The following is a 21277-nucleotide window of genomic DNA, read 5'->3' on the forward strand; positions in this document are numbered from 1 at the left end:
CTGGTTTAGGTGAACCTGGTGGGTTTCAGGGTGAAGATTTTTTCCAATCTCCCTGGTCAACATAATTATGTACAGACGTGCTAGTACCTGAACCCCCTTTGTCGAGTATACGCATACAGAAGATCAAACACGCACGTTCAAGATACAGAAATCGAGGTCAGCTTTTGCTGGATTATGGAAACAACATATCCAGCATGCACACCCCTAAAATCTGAGTGTCTTAACTCACTCAGTATGGCCAGTCCTCTCTTCTCCTCTACACAGACCCCTCGGATGTCCAGTGGGTGTTTGAATGACCCAACCTTTAGCTTCCGTCGTCAGAATTGTGGCATTCTTTGTCAATATTCACCTCTTCAGTATAAGAGCCTTCCGCTTGCAATATTTTGATGATGATAATTGGGGTGAAACGCTGTTAACGTCGTCTTTCACCATTCGTATGGAGAGAGTTAATGGTGTGGTACAGTCCTACACGTAAAAGCCCACTCATACACAAGTGAACAAAGGCACAACAGCCCACAACTGCAGAAGTGTGATTCAGCGTGACAGGCACATCAAGGTAAAAAAAAAAAAGTGCACGTCAGCATTTTCTAGCAGACATTAAAATTAAGTGCAGTGTCAAAGGGGTTGTTGGAAATGTATGGTATGAGCAGCCATCTCCACAACCAACCACCATTCTGGGTATGTTCCTTTTGCATAAGAATCACAACTTACTTCACGGTCAACCAATGAAAGTACACCAGCTTGTGTGCATGCTAACAAAATATTCCTTTTTGATCAAGTTTATTTGCAGTTTATCACTGGTTTGTGTACACGCAAGTACCTTAAACTTTTGTGGGACCTCCCTTTGTCCAGATATGTGGCGCTAGATGTGGAAAGCAAAATATTGCAGAATAACCAAGTTTTGCAACCAAACAAAATTGAAGTGTTTACTGGAGGCACGACTTCTGGGGTGGGGCCATCATTGAACTGTTTAAACATATTTAACAATGCAGTTGTGACATTTGCCTTTCGAAGGGTAGAACATAAATTTGGTTGCTTTTACCCTTGTAAAGGTTCATGATTTGATTTGACTGCAAGAGGAGGAGTTTTTATTATACTCCATGTTTGGTGATACATATACTTACCATGTCAAACTGATGCAAACTAGGCCTATTGGTTTACTCGGCTTGGCCAAATTTCATGCAGCTAACAGTGAAAAGACGACCCGTCTTGCCCAGTCCGCTCTTAGCCAATCAAACGCCTCTAAAAGCTACAAGCGCTGAACCATTCCTTTGGCCAAGGCTCTCAACGCCATCTGGTTTACGCTCTGTCTCGTCTTACACTTTTTTTTGGCTATTAAGTGTGTTCATTTGGCCTTATTTTGCTGCATTTTCTTAGAATATTCAGACATTTGTTATTGAAAAAAAAAAAAGTATATTTCCTGTGGGTGGAAAAACAAACTGTCATTAAAGGTTCTGTTTATTGCAAATACTGCACATTCGCAACAGCACTGATCTATCCAAACACTAACTCACTACTTGTGTAGCACAATACAACTCTGCTTAACCATGATCACATCACTTAAAACAAAGGTTAAAAAAAAAAGTCAGCTGTTTCAAAACCAAGCCATTCAATTGCACAACATGACAAATAATGTAGGCATCAGAACTGAAGGGACAAAATGTGAAGAATCTGGCTTCAATGCAAGACAGAGGAGAGGGAAAGCATTTCCCATGAAATGGACTCTGGAGAAGAAAACCACAATGGAAATCTTCCTCTCTCTCTCTCCCCTTCCCAAGTTCTTGCAATGCAATTGTAAAATTTGGATGTCAAAATTATGCATTCAGCACACTCCACAAACACTGGCCTCTAATGACAATGCTATTGCCAAAAAAAAAAAACACACACAAAAAAACAAACAAACGAAAACAAAACCATCTTTTCTGTTGACAACTAAGAAATATTTCACCCGAACCAATTCCACGAAATACTAGTCACAACAGAGTAAAACCCAAGGTGAAACTTCTTTCTTCAAGGAACTAAAGAGGATCAAGACTTCAGGGTAATGGTATGGCACCGGACAGGAACAGGAATGCACAGTGTGCTGCCATCCGTAGCGCAGCATTTAGACAAAGCCAGCTAACTGAACCCTGAGTGGTTCTACTACCCAAAGTACAATAGACAAAGTTATAAGTACATCACACCTACCACTTCCCTTCTACTTCTATCTGATATGCTCGGCACAGACAACCACCACTGCTGCAGATCTGCTCAAGGCCTGGGCCAAAACCTGCAAGCTAGCACACACCATTTTGTAAAGGATGACTGAATGGTGTAAAGGTGCTCAGCACTGCAACATGACTCAGCTCAAATCAACCAGTGCATAATCTTTGGCAAAGGATAAATATCAAAGTCGATTTTTGTTTCATTCCTTTAAAAAAAACATCTTGGATCTGCCATTTGGCAATCTTGCCCATACTCTGTGCTCTGAACTGCTAAACTCCACACACACTGTATCCAATCACACCAAACACTACACAATCTTTCCTAAAAAAAAACACCCCCCCCCAAAAAAAAAAAACAACAAAAAAACAAAAACAGTCAAACATGAATGGTATACAGAGAAAACATCCTATTCCAAAATACTGCAATCCACTGAAATACTGGAATCCTAAAGGCTCCTAAACCATACAGTAGAATCAGCCTGTATGACTTGCCACCAAACAAAGAAAAAGCACGAACGCTCCTGGCCAGTGTAGCACCACTACACGATGCTTGTTCTGTGGTCCCCAAACATGACATACAGGCAGATTGTACTGTGCATCTACACTGCTGGTGCATATCAACTCTTGACTGTCGCTGCAGCCTATGTGGGGTGTATCACACAAACCTCAAACCACAATAAACAATGTATACATTAACACTGGAAGCAAATCCAGTGCTGCAACATCTACACCTCTCACCACTTTCTACTCCAAATGCCCACTACCTCACGCCACGCTGATTATGAACAATCCATGCTGACAATAAACAATTCGCAGGGCTAACCCAATGACCTGCTTCAGAAATTATCACACATTCGTCAGGATAAGCAGACCACAATTTTGGCACTTATCTTAAGTATACAGCTTAGATTTCTGATAAATGATGCAGAATGAACAACTATGGACAAACAGATAAACCACCTCTGCCTCTCTCTCTCTTGCAGATGTTGCAATGTCGAATGCAGACATCTCTAGTCTTCCCGTGGTGACAGAGAAATTCACCCATGTCAACATCAACACCTGAGAATGGTTATGAACTGAAAACAGAAACAGTCAGTAAGAGGACTCAATGATAGAAATGTCCTAAAATGGAAGCTAAACTGGAACCACTCTAAAAACCAAACCTGAAGCCAACACATTTCTTTCTTTCTTCCTTTTTTTTTAATTTTTATTTTTTTTAATCTGTTAAAGAGAAGGAACACTCTAGGAAAGGTTTCATATAATATCTGTTTTAGGAAATCTGGTGATCACGCAGTATATAGGGGCACACAAGTACAAACCTAAGAATGTAAAGAAACAGTACACTCTCAACAATTTAATACTAAAATCTGAAAAAATATTAGACCAAACACAAACCCACCATCAATTCACACTATTATGCAACCAGTATAACTGAAAAGAATCCAACAGAAAACTGCAGCCATATGGCAGATATTCTGCCAACAGCAAAGAGGTAAAACCACAGTGTGACTATGGAATGGCATTGACCAATGCTTCCTTGATACACGGAACAAACTACAGAGGTGGGCAGTAAATCAGGAGCAGCAGTGTGCAGAAAGCAAAACCAGCAGTAACAACCAAGGACATGCACCTTTTCTGATGTGAAATTTAAGCACCAGTCCACAACAGTTCAAAATGCTTTCAGCTGCTGGATTGTGAGAGAGACAAAGACACGTAACACATTTCACGTTTGATTTCCTGTACACAAAACCCCATCAACGAAACGTTGCATAGATGTCTGCTTGCACGGTCTTTGCTCACACCTCAAGCTCATCCTCAAGAAGAAAGATTCCAATACGTGAGAAAGTTCTAACACAACACCACATCAGAACAAAAAACTTTTAACTGTAGTGCACAAAATAAATACCAAAGCAGTGTTAGCAAATAGAAATCTTTCCAAAAAAAACACAATCACAAAGCTAACAGTCACGTATTTTGCCATTATCACAGAGCGTCTGATCCTGCAAGGAGAAAACCCACAACTGACTGACTGCTTCTGTTCAACTGTTTTCTTTTTACTTTTTGCAGATGCTGGCAGCCCTGGCAGATACGCACAATGCACATTCCCCATGCAGTGCTACCTGCAATCTGGCATGTTTCCCTCCACTTAACCTATGACCAAACTAGCTAGTCATAGTCAGCACCATAGAAAAAAACAACAAAATTTGCTGACAAAAAAGCAGGAAGCTTTCGATCCTGTCATTTCATTCTGGAGCTAGTGTGCAACAATTCAGCTGGGAAATTTTCACAGGGGACAGTTCAACATTATTTCCAGTCACTGACTGATTATACCACAGCAGACATAGTGTGTTCATCATAGATAACACCGGCAAAAATATCACAATAACAACTTCTCTTTACCCAAGCAACACTTTTGCTTCAACACTGTGACACAAAAAGGAGTACAATTTTCCAAAGTTCGTTAGACAAACACAACAGGGATTTGAGGCAGTACCTCTTCACATCAAGAATTTCTACAGAAAAGCAGCAACATACTAAAATGTTCTCTTCCTGAACTCCCAAAGGAAAGAATGACAAGTAAAGAGATCCTTACATAAACGAGATGGGCGAACAACAAATCATAATTCTCTTTTCCAAAGCGGAAAAAAGAGAAAACTATACCAAGTCAGTTTCAATATCGTTATCAAAAGATCTAGGTAAAAAAAACCAACGGCAAAAGTTATCAAATATATATTGTTGGTAGGTATAAAGAAAAAGCTTGATACAAAAAACCTAAACACACAGACAAATGCAAACTAAGAGTAGATAGGGATGGAAATGGCATTTGAAAGTTTGTTTTTCCTGATCACTGACTGGAAGGGAAACTGCAGGAGGGCAGAGGGTTGGTGGGGTGGGGGTGGGGTGTGTGTGTGATAAGTCCGTGTGCCCGTGTGTGGCAGGTGGACACAGCTCAGTTCCCAACCGTCTGACCCAGGGGAGCCTGCAGGTTGAGGATGGAGGGGTGGGAGGTGGTCTCGATGCGCTCCAGGTCGTACAGAACCTCCAGAATACAGCCGTCACTCCAGGCCTGGGCACGGCAGCTGTCCACGCAGTACTGCAACAATGACATTGTCAACACATTTTGTCACCATAACCATAATAATGAACAACCATTCAGTGCTTTCCCTCTCTCAGAGCTCAAAGCAATTTACACATGTATGTACTAAACTCATTAACCTGTACATGATGAAGTAATACAATAACTCGAGTCACACACTCTCTGCAAATAGATCTCATGACACCCATTCAATCTGAAGGGTCTTTGGAGATTTGAAAGAGGCTGCGGAAGTGGAGTGTCTGATATCAAATGGAATGGAAAAGGCTTTCCAGTTGTGCCCTAAGAGAAAAAAAGTACGCTGTCCAAAGGATTTTGTTCTGGCAGATGGAACACAAAGAGCACATACAAGCTTCCATAACCACTATTACACAAGTGACAGATGCAGCACCATGCTGCCACCTCTCTTTCTTCATTTGACATTAGAACTCCAACTTTCTCTGACGGGCATAACATGATAGGCATCTCAACCGTACAATGCATCAGGAAGTACTTTACCGACTTTCAATGTGGATGCAGGTTTATGTGCAAGCCACACCACTCCTACTGACTACTGGCTATCGGTGAAATTTCCCAAACACACTATACTGCTCAGATACTTCATAAGCAGCTACTGCATGCCGTAGGACTTCCACAGAAACCAGCTTGGAGGCAAGATGGCGGACAATGAGTTGCAATTCATGTCACCAACACAGGAAGTTTATTCTAATCAATTCAGTGGCAATATAACTGTATGCAATTAACATGTCAAGGTCCTTCCACAATTTTTCTTTTCTGTCTCAACAATCAACACCACCACAACAATAAACCCAATTTAAGTGATCTGTCACCGATCTGTCCACAACCCAAAACAACCCTACAGAAACCTTGCTTTTCCAGAGGTGAACAAACAAAAACTTTGGCTCTCTGGAAATGTGGAAAAGCTGCCCTGGTTGGGTTCCTGGGGCTGGATGTGACTTCCTCTAACATCTCACCTCCTCAGGAGCACACTTCTTAGAAAATGACCACATTCAAAAGTAGCTGCATTTTACCTCGCCATTTTCGTTGGTGAGCTCTGGCAAGGACTTCCAGCACGAGTGCATCAGCTCTTGGTAGTGTTCACAGAGGACAGAGTCCACAAAGGTCACCGTTTCCTTCAGAATGCCCTTGCGCTTCTTCTCCAGCTTGCTGGCAAACAGCAGCTTGGCACGCAGGAAGTATGCCACTGGCCACACCCACTCCTGCAAAGCAAACAAACAAAAACGTCACTGCAAACAAACCACCACATACAGCAGACGCAGAAATGATTTACAGAAGTGGGAAAAGCTGAATATTAAGTTCACTGCAAAAATTTCCCATGAACATGCTCAAGAAACTGAGGGAAACAGAAACTGCAGGCGTGAGACTTTAAGAATTTCGACTACAGTCCAAAACAGACTGAAGAAGGACTGGAACGTGACAATTTTATTTTACATAAAGCTGTGGAAGTAAAGTCAGTATTTTCAGTTTTCCTACAGCTGTGAAACAAAACTCAGTATTTTCAGGCTAAAACATAAAACAAAGAAAGTCAAGCCAATATTTTCTGTTTACATAAAGCTGTGAAAAGTAAAGTCTGTATTTTCAGGCTGAAATGGCAAGCACCAGTCTCGTTCCTACGATGGGACTTCCTTTCATCAACTGAAGGCCTCCCAGATGGTGTAGCTACAAATCCACATCTCTGATAAATCAGAATCCAAGATCACATCCCCACTTCCCTCCCACTTTCATCTTCATCTTGTTCATGAGATTCACTCTTATAAACAATATTCCTGCAGGTTCTCTTGTAATACTCAGTCTTGCGGGTTCAGGTACTGTAAATGGCTGCACTGTGCCATTAAATAGGAAAGAAATTCTTCTTCTTTGTTCGTGGGCTGCAACTCCCACGTTCACTTGTATGTACACGAATGGAAATTTTCTATCTAAAATTACGTTTAAATAACATACTTACCGTCAAAAGAGGGCGCTAGCCAGCGGGACATAGTAGTTTCATTTTCTCCGCATAGGCGGATAGTAGTTTGCACAGGCAGGAATGTCAGACCCCTGCCGGAGTCTGCACTAGTTGGGTCACGGTTAAGTATATGTAATTAAATGGGCTTTTACATGTATGACCGTTTTTACCCCGCCATGTAGGCAGCCATACTCTGCTTTCGGGGGTGTGCATGCTGGGTATGTTCTTGTTTACACAACCCACCGAATGCTGATATGGATTACAGGATCTTTAATGTGCGTATTTGATCTTCGGCTTGTAAAGAAAAGAAAGAAAAGGAGAGCAACAACTCTTGCAGTTGTACTGTCCACAAACACTGAACTGTCCTACAGAAGACAGACAGACAGAAAGACTGTGGCACTGACCGGTCCGTTATGATAATTGAAGCCATGAGCCACCTTGGGGTCTTCGCAGTCATTGGACACTGAGTAGCGCCCATCGTATGCCCAGTCTCTGGAAACGACGCACAAACAAAAATAGTGACATGAAGCTTGCTGAACTGCCTTTATACCAAAAATGCTTAAAAAAAAAAAATCATACGCATCATTCAATGTATCAACGCATCATTCAATGTATCACATAAAAATGGTGTATTAAAAAAAACAACAACAAAACCTTATGCCTTTGACTGATCAGAAATATCTATCTATTCTTTTTTTTTAATTTAACAATGTATCCATTTACTTGTTTATGCACTTTTTTCCCTCCCCCGTCACCCTCCCCCCCACAAAACCCTCCTCCAACCCTCAAGGGATGACTAAGCATGTTGGGTTATGCTGCTGGTCAGGCATCTGCTTAGCAGATGTGGTATAGCGTCTATGGATTTGTGGGAATGCAATGACGCATCCTTGAGTATCTGGAATGAACTGATCAGAAAATACTGACTGTACACAAAATCAACTTTCTGAGAGTCGGTGCATGACTTTTGTGTACTGATTGTGAAACATATCAACTGAATGGGTTCATAGTGGGGGAAAAGAAACAGGTAAAAAAAAACAACAACAACCCCAAAGTGGAAGATTATCAAATATTCATTACTTTCTTGTTCAGGCTTTGTTCGCACTGTCTTCTCTTCTCTCTTTGCATGGATCATGATGCAGTCCCAAACTCTGTTCACTCATCACCAATATATACTGGGGTTTCAAAAAAAAGATTTCATTATACTCACTCTTGGCCAACTCAAATACTTTTACAGCAGAGATGATTCCACAATCTGCAAATGATACCTTCTAAATTTGGATTTGGATTTAGAGAAAAACGAACCCCCCCCCCAAAAAAAAACAACACAACTGGAGCTCTGATTGTGAACATTACAACCTTGAGTATGTCACTGAAAAACAGCGTGGAAAAGATATTTAAGTATTGCTGATTGTTTCAAACTGACCATAAAACGCTAATGATGAAGCACACCAAAAACACAACAGAACAATGACAAGATAAAATGCCACACTGCTGACCCAGCCTCCCACATCCTCTTACAAATCACTCACGTTGGATCCAGGGTCTTCATGCCCAGGCGACCCAACAGAACCTTCTGCGCCATCTCCAGAGCGGTCCAGGCATGCTCCTCATCAAACAGTTCGGATGCCTGTTCATACAATGAAAGCCAATGTCAACCTTCACAACGCATTTTAACTGGCACAGCAACTTTCTCAACTGGCTGTCTAACAACACAGCAGGCTTGTCTGTTCAATGAAAATCCTTGGTGCCTAACTATTTTTTTTTAAGCACTTTCCAACCCCTTTACCATAAAATGGCTGTTGTTTACCATGATCGGCAAGAAAAACAACAACAGATATTTCTCTCACAGTCCTCCTTTCTCTGATCTTTTAATATTAATTCAAGTACATGTAATAAAATGTGCAGGTAATGGGATGGGACTGCAGGAAATAATTTGCTTGATGAAAGTCATAAGGCAAAACTAATCCATAAATAGTGAAAGAGTAAATAACAAAATGTCTTGGTTTTCCTAGTTTACTTTCAAAAGCTTTAGACACCCATTTTGCAAAATAGTGTGTTATGAAATAGCTATCTTAACAGCAGAGAGATAATAAAGAGTGAGTGTGTGTGCGTGCGTGTGTGCACAGTGTCATCCCTTCAAATGTCACATTTTCTGCATTCTCATTCTAACATTACAGATCAAAATCATTAGATGTGCTGAAACCCAGACACGAATCATTTTACACGCAAAACATGTCTGCATACATACACCGATCAAAACACACCCCTAAGAAAAACACATGCGCCGATCTTTGTACACCATGAAAACGCAAACATATCTGCACAAGTCTAAAAAATCTCCAGAAAGCATGCACATACATTTGACTCCATCCCAACTCTGCCCCTCTCTACTACTTCTGACACAACTTCACTGAAGTAGCCACAAGGTAGGCCACAGATTTTGCACCTACTAACCCATGCAGTAAGCATTAGTTTCTGATTAATACAACCCATAAAACTGTATTATGTGAATTAAATTCAGCTCAATTCAGGCAGAACATGCAGCCATCTAAAACAAATGCTTTTCTCCTCTCAGCAGCAGCAGCAGCAGCGGGACTTACCACCACCATCGACACACAGAAGTTGGGGCGTAGCTGGAAGTTGGACCAGAACTGTGTGGCGTTGAAGCAGTCCTTGTATATCCCACGCCGCACTATCAGCTCTGGATTGGGCTCATTGGCAGGGTTGGGTTGCTCGCTGATGTAGAAGTCCTCCTCAAAGTTGGCCTTGATGGCGTCCGCCCACTGCTCAAAGGTGATCACCTTCTCCGTGAAGTCTGCCAGCAGCCACAACAGTGGAATGTTGACAAGTGTGGAGGGAGGGGATGGGGGGTGGGGGGTGGGGACAAAATGGTTTATTTGCAGAACTAAATTGAACATCTTTGGGGTCTGTTGGTGGTGTTTTTGTTTGTTTGTTTTTGTTTTTTTTCAAAGTGTCACCTACTGTAAAGTTCGGTCTATAAGCTGTGACTTTTTACCCCAGCTTCAACCTCTGCAGCTTATACAATGATGCGGCTCATAGGAAATTTTCTATCTAAAATTACGTTTAAACAACATACTTACCGTGACCCAACTAGTGCAGACTCCGGCAGGGGTCTGACATTCCTGTCCTGTGCAAACTATCCGCCCATGCGGAGCAGACGAAACTACGGCCGATAACCTCCCGGAAGTAGGTAACCTCCCCTTTGTCCCGCTGGTTATCGCCCTCTTTTGACGGCAATATGCCATCACCAGCGCAGCAAGCAGGAAGAACAGGAAGCGGGGAGGACGGGAGGGTCTTAAATTTGGGTCACGGTAAGTATGTTATTTAAACGTAATTTTAGATAGAAAATTTCCTTTTAATTACACATACTTAACCGTGACCCAACTAGTGCAGAATAGCACGACAAGGTGGAGGGCTCGCCTGTTCTACTGTCTGTGAGCTGTGATGGTCAGTTGTGCAGCTACCACAGAAGCGATGGCTCTTGCGCCATCAACCCGCAGGCGTGCGACATCTCTCTGGTAGAAGTCGATGAGCCATTATCCCTTAGGCGATAGGTGTCCCTCAAGTAGAATTTGACGAAAGTAGAGTGTACTGTGTCGCCTAAGGACATTAGTGCGGGTAAAGAAGACAGAGGTCCACAGCTGTATTGTGGGGGAGGTCTGTGGACCACAGCTGAGCAGACGAGCGCGGATGAGCGTCAATGCAAGGAGGTGCGCATGTGGTTTGATCTGATGATTCCACAACGGATGTGGGCCGATAGTGGAAGTGGTTTTTGTGTTTGAAGGAAACTGTGGCACGAGACAGAGGTAGGTCACCGTGTTGGGCCTGCCTCAGGCATGACAGCCAGATCTGTGGAGCTCCTCCATGCGAGCTGACAGGCGATGGGCACTCCCCCGCCCCTGGCCCCCCCCCTTTTTTGACGTTGTCAAAAAATGACAGCACTGGTATGTTGCCTATGCATAGGATGGCAGACATTTGGCAACAAAAGACTTGATGTCCCTGGTGTCTCTGGGACAGGGTTGTGTAATTGCCCAGGTAGGTACCATCACGAAGGGGCATACGGAAGGCTTGGTGGCTTCTCTGCCTGAGTGTGGCCTGTTGGAGTAACCTGCAGAAAGTTGTCGGCAGTCAATGGCTGGGTTGGATCAGGCTGTGGAAGTGCATTTCATGTGCCCACAGGTCACTGAGTCTCATTCAGTGATGGAATTCCCAAATGGAAGAGGGTTTCCATGGGGAAAATTTTTGCTGAAGGTTCTTTAGTGAGAAAGGGGACCGGATCCATGACAGGCCTCTGGCTGTGTGTGGTGCGCACTGAGTCTGGGATGGAGCGGGGCGGGGCAGGGAGGTAAGTGGCTCAAGATGTGTTGTACTGGCTATTGACATCAAGGCACTGATCTGACATACGTTTTTAGTATGGCCAACTGCAAGGTGAGAGCTGTATTATCAGTGGTTTCTTAATTGCAAAGGGAAATCATTTGCAGCTTAGTCTTTCATGAATGACTATGTCTCTCAGACTAGAAGTCGAATTGCACTGGGACTTAGTGCTGTAGCCTTAGGCCTAAGTAGCCTTTGGGAACCTTCCCAATTATGAGTCCTAAGGCCCTCTTGATTGAGGGACCGGGGATGCAACTTGGGCAAAACACTCTCTACTATAAATTGTATAATCGAATTCCAGCCCGAATAGACTGGACAGCAGATGCCTCCTCTGCTGTTCTGATGGAGACTGTCGTACTCGACTGATTATCATATACTGTTCCTAGGAGGACACCAATCAGCATGGGTAAACCAGGAAACAGCTGCTGTGTGCTTCAGGGACGAAGGTGTTCACCATGCAGATTATATTGCAATGTAAGGAAGCCGGAAAGAGTTGACGGGGTCTTGTGGTGCAACCGTGTGTCAGAAAGACATGGTGCTTGCTTCCGAAGTGACAACAAAGTCATCCTCTGACAGTCCCTTGACCGAAGGCTGGGGCTCCATGATGGGATAGCCTGCCTAGGCTAGCAACCTCTGGAAGTGTCTCATTGGAAAGACAGTGCTTGAGGAGGAATGGCCATCTGTAACCACAGCAGTGGTTGTGTGTAGAGGCCGAAAGGATCGGGCAGGGAAGACTAAGTGCAGAAAGTGCTTTCGAACGCCAATTGTTTGAGACGTTGATGCTGGATTTGTGTTCAAGCAAGGTGATGGGGTGAACTGATGTGCTTGAATGCGGCATCTGCCGTGCTGGTATGAGTGGGCAGAAAGGTACACCCCTGTGGCTAATGGACGGTTCGTTGTGCTTTGTGGGACGCATCCGTCCTCGTCAATATGCCTTTCTCTCAAATGTAGAGGAAAACAATTATGACCCAGGCCTTCTGCTACTAGAGAGGAGTAGAAGAGATGGGCTGAGGGTGATCGTCTCCTGCCCAGTGGGCAGTTTTTGGGTCCGCTAAAACTTGTAAGGCAAGATAGACACCTCTTCATGGGAAGGCTGGCTAGGATGTAGGGCCTGTGTGGAGCTTTTGTCACAATCACAGTGGTGCAAACCAAGGGTTGTTGTAGGCAAGGGGAGAAAGAAGGGATGCCTTACAAACTTGGAAGGAATGAAAGGCATGTGTGTCCAGAGTGGCACCTCTAAGTTGGACTGCCTCACCCTTCCTTGTGCATCTCCAGCCTTATGGGTGATTGTTGCAGGCAAATGAGTTGGGTTGCCTTGTCCGTCCTTGCACCAAGAGAGGCATTCTTAGCCCTGTGGGTGTGAAGGGGGTATGTGTGGATCCCTAAGGACCAGCCACTATTGAAATGTGAAGGAGCATACATTCAGGCGTGAATGAGGCTATTATTATTTTATTTTATTTTTGTGAGTGCAGTCGTCCTCCAAAAGCAAGGTAGGGATGAATTTATGAAAATGAATACATATATGTGCCAAGGGAATAAAAACTTCCATCAGCTCAAGTGATGTCAGAAGTATGCCAATGACAAGAGATCGAGACACAAGAAATAAGCGGCTGTATAAGCATACGTGTAGCGTGCACCGATATACCCAAGTAAGTGGGTAAGTGTGCATAATCATCAATGGAAAGGAATCTGTCCATGCACCTACATATGAGATGTACATACGCATATGAATAAAGTGCCAGTACGTAGAGGCAGAGAGTTCTGGGCATTGTGAACAGAAGGCCGCAAATGCAAGTGTGCCTATATTGCTATGTAGGGAATCTCAATGAACAGATGTCAATGAATTGAGATAGAAATATAATTGTACATGTTAATATGAAAGTCGTCTGAACCTATCCCATAAGCACATACACATGTGTATACCGATGGATAAGTACGCATCTATACGTGAAAGCAGAAATGCGTATGAATGTAGCAATATATCTCATATATATGTATATATGTGTGTGTGTATATATATATGTGTATATATATATGTATATATATATATATATATACATATATATAGATTTTTTTTTTTTTTTTTTTTTTTTTTAAATATGTATAGATTTTTCTATATATATTTCGTGATTGTTGCTTGTGATAATAAATCAAATGGATAGAAGGGGAAATATTGTGATGCATTTCCTGTAGCCAATAGCCTGAGAAACAGCAAGAAAAGTGCAGTTGCTATGCAAAGATGTGTAAAGTCCCTGACTGGGCATGAGGACCCAATGAGAAACCGAAAGAAAACATCGTTGGTGGACAGCACGGGGGGCAGGAGTGATGTGCTGTGTCGGCGAAACTAACCACAGCTTCGAGCGCATAGGTTACAAATGTGGAGTTGCCTCCCTTGGCGCCGAAAATCATCGAAAAGGAATGTGTCTTTAGAGCACATATCCCCCTTGTGCGACGTGTCCTCGCTGAACAGGGAGGAGTGTCATGTTGTGTGTGAGAGTCCGTGGTTCGATGCCACCGTAACCGACACAGGTGAAAACGAGCGCAAGGGGAATAATTATAATGCCCCTTAGTGCCGTGGGCATCCCAACCCGAATCGGTTGCCATCGGACGCGAGACGGTCAGGGCATGTGGCATGACGGCGCCGTAATCCAGTGTTATGGGCGTCGTGGGCGAGGGGGTGACAAGTCCGTCGGCTTGCCGTGGGATGTGCATCCCCCTGTTGCTGAACGGCGGTCCAATCTCGCGAACAGCTCCTGCGAGAGGACCGGCGTTCAGTTGTCAGTTGTGTGTTGACGGATAAAGTGATAGACAAGATCGGCCCGAGCACTGCCGAGAGGCAGGATCGAGTTATTAATACATGTAAGAATTATCTTGATATTCATTGTGAAAACTTTAAATACAAAACTCATTTACATATTTTCTGATTTTTCAAGCACTGCGCACTCAATGTTGAAAAATGCAACAGACATACGTGGGGACTCTCTTTTTCTTCCCCACTTCAAGCGGGTAAAAGGCCTTGTCAGGCTTGCACGCCTTGATATTGATATATGATATGATATAAGAGGTACTCCAACGTGGAAGTGCCAATATTAGTCTGGGAAACAGCAGAGTTAGGCAATGGGGCAGAAGAATCCAACACTGCCTAAGTTCCAATGGGGCGTGCACGTACCTGCTCTGTGGGCGCACGCGGCACCGGAAGGCAGAGTGGTGCATAATTGCTGCAGCAAGTTTAGCGATGAGTTGCTGATTGTTTGGTTGAGTAGCTTGCTGAGACACCATTAGTGGATGGGAAACAGCAGCACTCGGCGGTGTGGCAGATGGGGTCATCACCGCATAGCTTGGTAGGACCGTGCACACACTCGCACTGAAGGCGAGGAGCAGTGCCGGTGCAAGGGAAATAACTGCGGCAGTCACCGGCAAGGGTGCCGAAGCAGGGGTTGCCTCCCTTGGATCGGGTGATCCGGACAAGGTGGGGGGGGTGCACGCGTATGGGCAAGCGTGTCCCCTAGTGGTCCACCTTCCTCCCTACACCAGGGGAGGGCATCCCTACACGCCTCGGTCACTATTGGATCCGAGACGGTCGAGGCAAGCCGCGTGGGGGGTCGCGTGATCCGATGTCACGGCCGCCACCACGGACGCATCGCACATAGGGCCCAGTCTAACGTGCGGATCCAAGACAAGCTGCCTTTTTTTTTTTTTTTTTTTTCCCCCCAAGGGATTGTGGCCATTCCATTGGTGCAACTGTGGGTATGGTAAAGAGATAGAGGAGATCGACTCGTACACTGCCGACTGGCAGGGCCGAGAAAACGCGGATCGCGTCGAGTGAGTTCGCGGATCGATAAAAATGACATGAAAGGTAACACTGACCTGAGTGTGTGACCACAAACCTCTAGAAGTCATCAGAGGAGGTGGCGGAGGTCTGGAGTCGACCGGAGGGAGCGGAGGAAGTGGAGAAGGCGGCGGGTTGGCGTTGTTTAGAGGGCCAGGAGTAGAGGGCCCAGAGTGTCAGCGAATCGATTGCGATCGCGCTTTAATTTTAGCACGATTCCCCAATCGAGCTACATAATTATGTGACCTGGTTGGAGACATAATTTGACCACAAACAAGAACGCCAGAGAATCGACAGACAGACAGAAAATACGAAAAAACTTAGCCGTATGAAGAGCACAGGTACAGGAGTCATGATGGCTGCCGGAAAAAGAGGGCGATAACCAGCGGGACAAAGGGGAGGTTACCTACTTCCGGGAGGTTATCGGCCGTAGTTTCGTCTGCTCCGCATGGGCGGATAGTTTGCACAGGACAGGAATGTCAGACCCCTGCCGGAGTCTGCACTAGTTGGGTCACGGTTAAGTATGTGTAATTAAATTGTGGATTTAAACGATCCCAGGAGTGTCACGTTCTCGTCTATTCTTAGCTGCTCTTCAACTCACCAAAATCATGATTTCTGTCCATGAATTTTTGGATGAGCTTCAGGATAGTGTGCTAACTGTTCACATTTTATAAATCAAATCCGCACATTTTAAAGTCAGATCAGCATTCAGTTCTACTCTGCTCAAACGTACACCCTCATCCTGCCGAAAATGTGACGTTATGCCTATGATGCAGCGTTCAAATTGAAGGCGATTGACCTAGGAGACGACAGTGCAAGCGACGAACCTGCAGCGACCTCCACCTTCATGCTCATGAAGTGAAAGCAAGGCTGAAGTCAGTGACAAGATGGTGGAGGAAGCTGTGCTGGTTCTTTTCAACTCGGACACTGAAGACGAAGATTTTAGTGGATTCAGTGAGCTGGATGACGTTGAATAGATATGACTATCCCTAAATTATGGATCTTATTTTCGTTGTGTTTGTTTATTATTTTTTTGTGGCACAAGCAGTATTTTCGCTTGCTTTTCTTTGTGTTGTTTCCCACTTGTGTTTATTTCATAACCTACAGTATCGACAGCTTTTCTGTAGTATGTGTTCCGGTACCGGAAATAAGTTTGGCTTATAAGCCGGTGCGGCTTATGTATGTATAAAGTTCAATTTTTTTCCAAAATTTAGTGGGTGTGCTCAACAGACCGAACTTAACAGTGATTCAATAACCATGGTTCTGTTCCAGATAATGCAGGCAAGGTTCTATGTCTTATAACCAACAACAGATAACATTTATGCTTGCCACACTTCATCCAATCTTATTCCCTCCCCCCGACCACCCACCATCAAAAAAATAATATACAGCGACACAAAAAAAACTGAACACCCCTCCCCCACCCCATCCCACCCAATTCAGTTTCAGTAGCTCAAAGAGGCGTCACTGTGTTCGGACAAATCCATATATGCTACACCACATCTGCCAAGCAGATGCCTGACCAGCAGCGTAACCCAACGCGCTTAGTCAGGCCTTGAGGAAAAAAAAAAAAAAAGAGGTGAATAAATAATAAGCTTACACAAATAAATAAATAAATAAATAATAATTATAATGTTTAAAAAAAATTTTTTTTTAAGTGAATAAATAATAGATAAGCTTACACAAATAAATAAATAAATAATAATTATTAAAAAAGAAAAAAAAAAGAAAAAAAGGTAGTAGTAATAATAATAATAATAAAAATAATAACAAAAATAAATAAATAAATAAATAACAATGATGATAAATAAGCAAATAGATGTAAATCATGAAGACACACATTCACATATACATCCCACCCAAGCCAACCAATACCAACCCGTATGTCTCTTACCTGGATTGTTGATGGCCACTCCAGTGTGAGGGTACTGCTGCAGCTTTGCCCTCTGGCCCAGCCAGCGAACCACAGAGTAACACAGGCCCACCAGCTCCACTGCTGTTCCATCCCTGAAGAAATGTTATCAAACAATGCTCAGGTTAGCTCCTGTGGAAACAAGCTACTGTTATTTCTGGTCTTTTAGCAAAAAATGATAAGCATATCTAAATTTATCATTCAACTTCAAGACACTAACTGAAACCACTAGAATGCGAATTTCAATCTGATGATATGATACAGAAGCACTTCTATTCACTTTAAATCACCCACCATTAGAACATATTGTTACAAAATACGCTTGAAATATTTGTTGCTGGGAAAGAGTGAGCGCTGATTACAGGCCAACCCTTGCGTGTGTTGACTGCGCACAAAATTAAGCACACATATGTAAAAACATACATGCATACACACACATTATGCCCACACAAACACAAAATGGCACAGTCAGTAAATTCAAACCTTGGTGTGGCAGGTTTGCCTCGATTGCCGCTCTTTTCCGAGCTACCCATCTTGTCCATCCAGGTGCCACAGTTGTGAACGCTTCCACCAAACACATAGCCCTTTGGCCATTCCACCCCAGCCTCAATATTGAAACCTGCAGGGGAAGAAAAAAGAAAGGGAATTTTCATTTAGATGTGCTTAAAAAAACAATCAACGTGAAAAACAATTACGCAAACATGTACTTAACTGTCAATCACCAAAATCCAAAGTTAACAGCAGTTATCAACATTGCAATAATGTGTGTGTGTGTGTGTGTCTCATCATCATCACCATTTCAGTGGGATCACTCATGCTGATCATTCCAAGTCTCCCATACACAGCCACACCCGGGTTTGTCTGCCACATTCTCAGCACTGGCAGTTCACAGGGAACTACTGACATATTTGGCTGCTAGGAAGCCACACACCAGAGGCTGCCCTTAACTACTGCTTAATCACTTTGGTGGTGCTCAGCAGTGCCTGTCCCAACTCAACATCTGCAAAGACAAGGCCTGTTTTCTTTTGTCGGTGTGTGTTTCCAATTGTTAATATATTACCAATGATTTCATATTTAATGCATCTTGATTTAATCAGTCAAATAAAGCTTCGTTTTCATGCTTCCGGAATCCGTATTTGAATCCGTACATGGTTCAGTTTAGAATGTGAACTGTACCAAGTAAGAATAAAGGAAATTAGAATAGTGTGCTGGTACGAGAATACTCGCAACAGGTCCACAGGGGAAATAATCATGGTGCGAGTTAACTCCTACCTGGAATAGAAGGAGTCAAATTATAAAATTGTGCTGCCAGCGCTCACCTTCATCGCTCATGTGCTCGTCCAAGGCAGGTCCTGCCCCCCTCTCTCGGAACTTGATGCCAGCCACGTGTCTGCTGAGAGCCTCTTGCATCACCTCGTGCAGGGGCTGGTCCTGTGTGGGGGCAGACATGCCAAACACAACCTCTGCATGTACAGCTTAAAGACTACTTGGTAACTTGCAGGTTTTCTTCTTGGGGGGAGGGGGGGGGGCACGCTGGGGGCGTCGGGGGGCATTCGGAAATGATGGCTGAATTCTTGCCAAGCAGCAGGTGTATGCAGCAAGCGTAGTATCATCATAACCAGAGGTACTTTTTTATTGCACACCCATTTCTAAAAAAATGAAACCCCACAGCAATTATTTATAGAACGCTGAATAAATGTAAATTTAGTTGATGACCCATCAGTTTTCAAGTGCATTTTTTTCAAGCCGTTTGTGGTGTACATGTGCCTGAAACAGCCATTGGTGAGGCCAGTAGTAGACCGAATGCAGCTTGCATAATCATTTGTATTTGTATTTCATTTTATCACAACAGATTTCTCTGTAACGGATATTCGGGCTGCTCTCCCCAGGGACAGCGCGTCACTACACTACAGCGCCACCAATAATCAGCCCTTGATTATCTATAACATTTTAAAGAAATATACCTGCTGTTATGAAGTGGACCTCAACTTTTTGTGAACCCTGTACTGCAGCACAAATACACACCACTTGCATCACACAATGCCATCTGCATGGCGTTTATCCGCTATAGCCCTGTGTGTGGCCTGTCCTAGCTGAAAACGGCTTAAGTTGTGAACATTCGTTTCCTCTTCAGTTCATTTCTTGTGGGCTTAAGTAAGAACTGCTTCAGAATTCTATTATTGGTGTGTCTGAAAGCAAACAATGAAACAGTTGTCCTTTGTGGACCAAAACGACAGAAACAACATCAAGGAGAGAATGTTTATTTCCAGACAATGAAATGAAAAAAAACAAAAACAAAAAAAACAAAAAAAAACAAACAACTAAAAATATTGTACCAAATGCACAGAAAAGGAAAAAAAAAAGTCATGAAAGGGTTAAAAGTTCAATGACCCAATTCAATATAAACAAACACCCCTGACTGTTTATCATGGAAATTATTTCCTCATCTATTTGCAACCACTTTCAATCAATGACGTTCCCGTTTACTGGCAAACAAAAACTGAAGGAAACAACACAGATCTGACCAAAATAAAAAGAAAAAAGAAAAAAAAGAAAAAAACCCCACCAGATCACACTGGTGGCACAGACAACTACAAGTTCAACCGTACTCAAACCCACACTTGCCACACCCCCCCCCCCCCCCCCCCCCCCAAATTAAAAAACAACCTTTCACGCTGACTACTTACACACTGCCCTTTCTCCAGGCACTCAGAGTCGTCAGTGGGGAAGAGGCGGGACACTGGGTCGCACAGGATGCTGTCCCCGTTGGGGGCCATGGTGACGTAGGCCTTGATGCCATGCAGCCACCACCACACGGCGTCCCGGCAGTTGTAGCGGGCGTTCTTGCCGCCCCACAGGAGGTTGGGGATCAGGCCGTGACGCAGGGTGGCGGCAAAGCCCAGGATCATTCCCCTGTGAGGTGTAGGAAGGAAGCAGCAACAAGTTAGTGTTCTTCAGCATGGAGATCTGGCACAGACACATACCTGGTCATGCTCCTCCAGACCACCCTGACCACCGAAACCCCCCCCCTCAGTCTCCCTCTCCCCACAACAACAACAACAAAAAACCCCAAAAAAACCAAAAAACAAAAAAATCACTCTCAAACCCTTGCTTTCTTTCTCCAAACATGTGATGCAGAGTTGTGTCAGCAAAATCCAGGATCAAACACTTCATGGAGGAACTCACATTCAGATTAAACAACACGCATAAAGGCCCATTCATGTGGGAGATATGGGAGGTATAGCTCACTAATGCAGAAGTAGCAGAAACAAGTGACCAACAAGAGAGGCAAGGCCTTCAAGACTCACTTGTGATACACTTAAAAAAAAAAAAAAAAATCTAATCGTTAAAATGTATTCTGTATTTGTTATTATAAAGCTTCACGTTTAAAAAAAAAAAAAAAAAAAAAAAAAAAATCCGAACCAGATTCGAACCCCGCGTGTTCGGGTGAGAAGAACCTGCCTTATCCATTACACTATCGTGGCTCCTTAACTGACGTTCTAAAATTTAATATTTGAACATACTTTTTTAAAGGGCGATAAATTAAATGCGGTAATTCACAGTGAGAACACTGTTTAAATCATATTATTCTGGTGTATCTTAAGCATTCAAAAAATCTTTGAGGGCAATAAAAAAAAAAAAAAAAAAAAAAAAAAAAAAAAAATCTTTTTAATGGCTATCGCCACAATCACACTGCAACATTTAGCCGTTTTCACTAGCTCTAGATAGATGTACAAGTTTAGTTACACCCTCCAGGAATGTAGTACGACACGGTCGATTCAATTTCTCTTTTATGTTCATTCTAGTTTTATAGTTTTAAAGTTGATATGAAAATTTAGCATTTTGTTAAACTAATAACATGTAGAGCCAAGTACAA

General features: G+C 43.4%; 1 protein-coding gene across 5 annotated transcripts in view; it reads right to left on the reverse strand.

Annotated features, from left to right (window-relative positions):
• Nucleotides 1-763: 763 nt before the first annotated feature.
• Nucleotides 764-21277, reverse strand: part of LOC143280094 (glycogen debranching enzyme-like) — an 80883-nt gene continuing 60369 nt past the window's right edge. For all 5 annotated transcript variants that reach the window (XM_076584628.1, XM_076584630.1, XM_076584629.1 and 2 more), the window contains 9 exons: nucleotides 20088-20313; nucleotides 18720-18831; nucleotides 17884-18019; nucleotides 17383-17495; nucleotides 9865-10079; nucleotides 8794-8891; nucleotides 7669-7756; nucleotides 6330-6518; nucleotides 764-5298 (listed from right to left, as the gene is read on the reverse strand). In XM_076584628.1, coding sequence (XP_076440743.1) covers nucleotides 5155-5298; nucleotides 6330-6518; nucleotides 7669-7756; nucleotides 8794-8891; nucleotides 9865-10079; nucleotides 17383-17495; nucleotides 17884-18019; nucleotides 18720-18831; nucleotides 20088-20313 — 1321 coding nt within the window. In that variant the 3' untranslated portion in view covers nucleotides 764-5154. The remainder of the gene's footprint in view (nucleotides 5299-6329; nucleotides 6519-7668; nucleotides 7757-8793; nucleotides 8892-9864; nucleotides 10080-17382; nucleotides 17496-17883; nucleotides 18020-18719; nucleotides 18832-20087; nucleotides 20314-21277) is intronic.

This window comes from Babylonia areolata, chromosome 3 (assembly GCF_041734735.1).
Source record: "Babylonia areolata isolate BAREFJ2019XMU chromosome 3, ASM4173473v1, whole genome shotgun sequence".
NCBI classification, from domain to species: domain Eukaryota; kingdom Metazoa; phylum Mollusca; class Gastropoda; order Neogastropoda; family Buccinidae; genus Babylonia; species Babylonia areolata.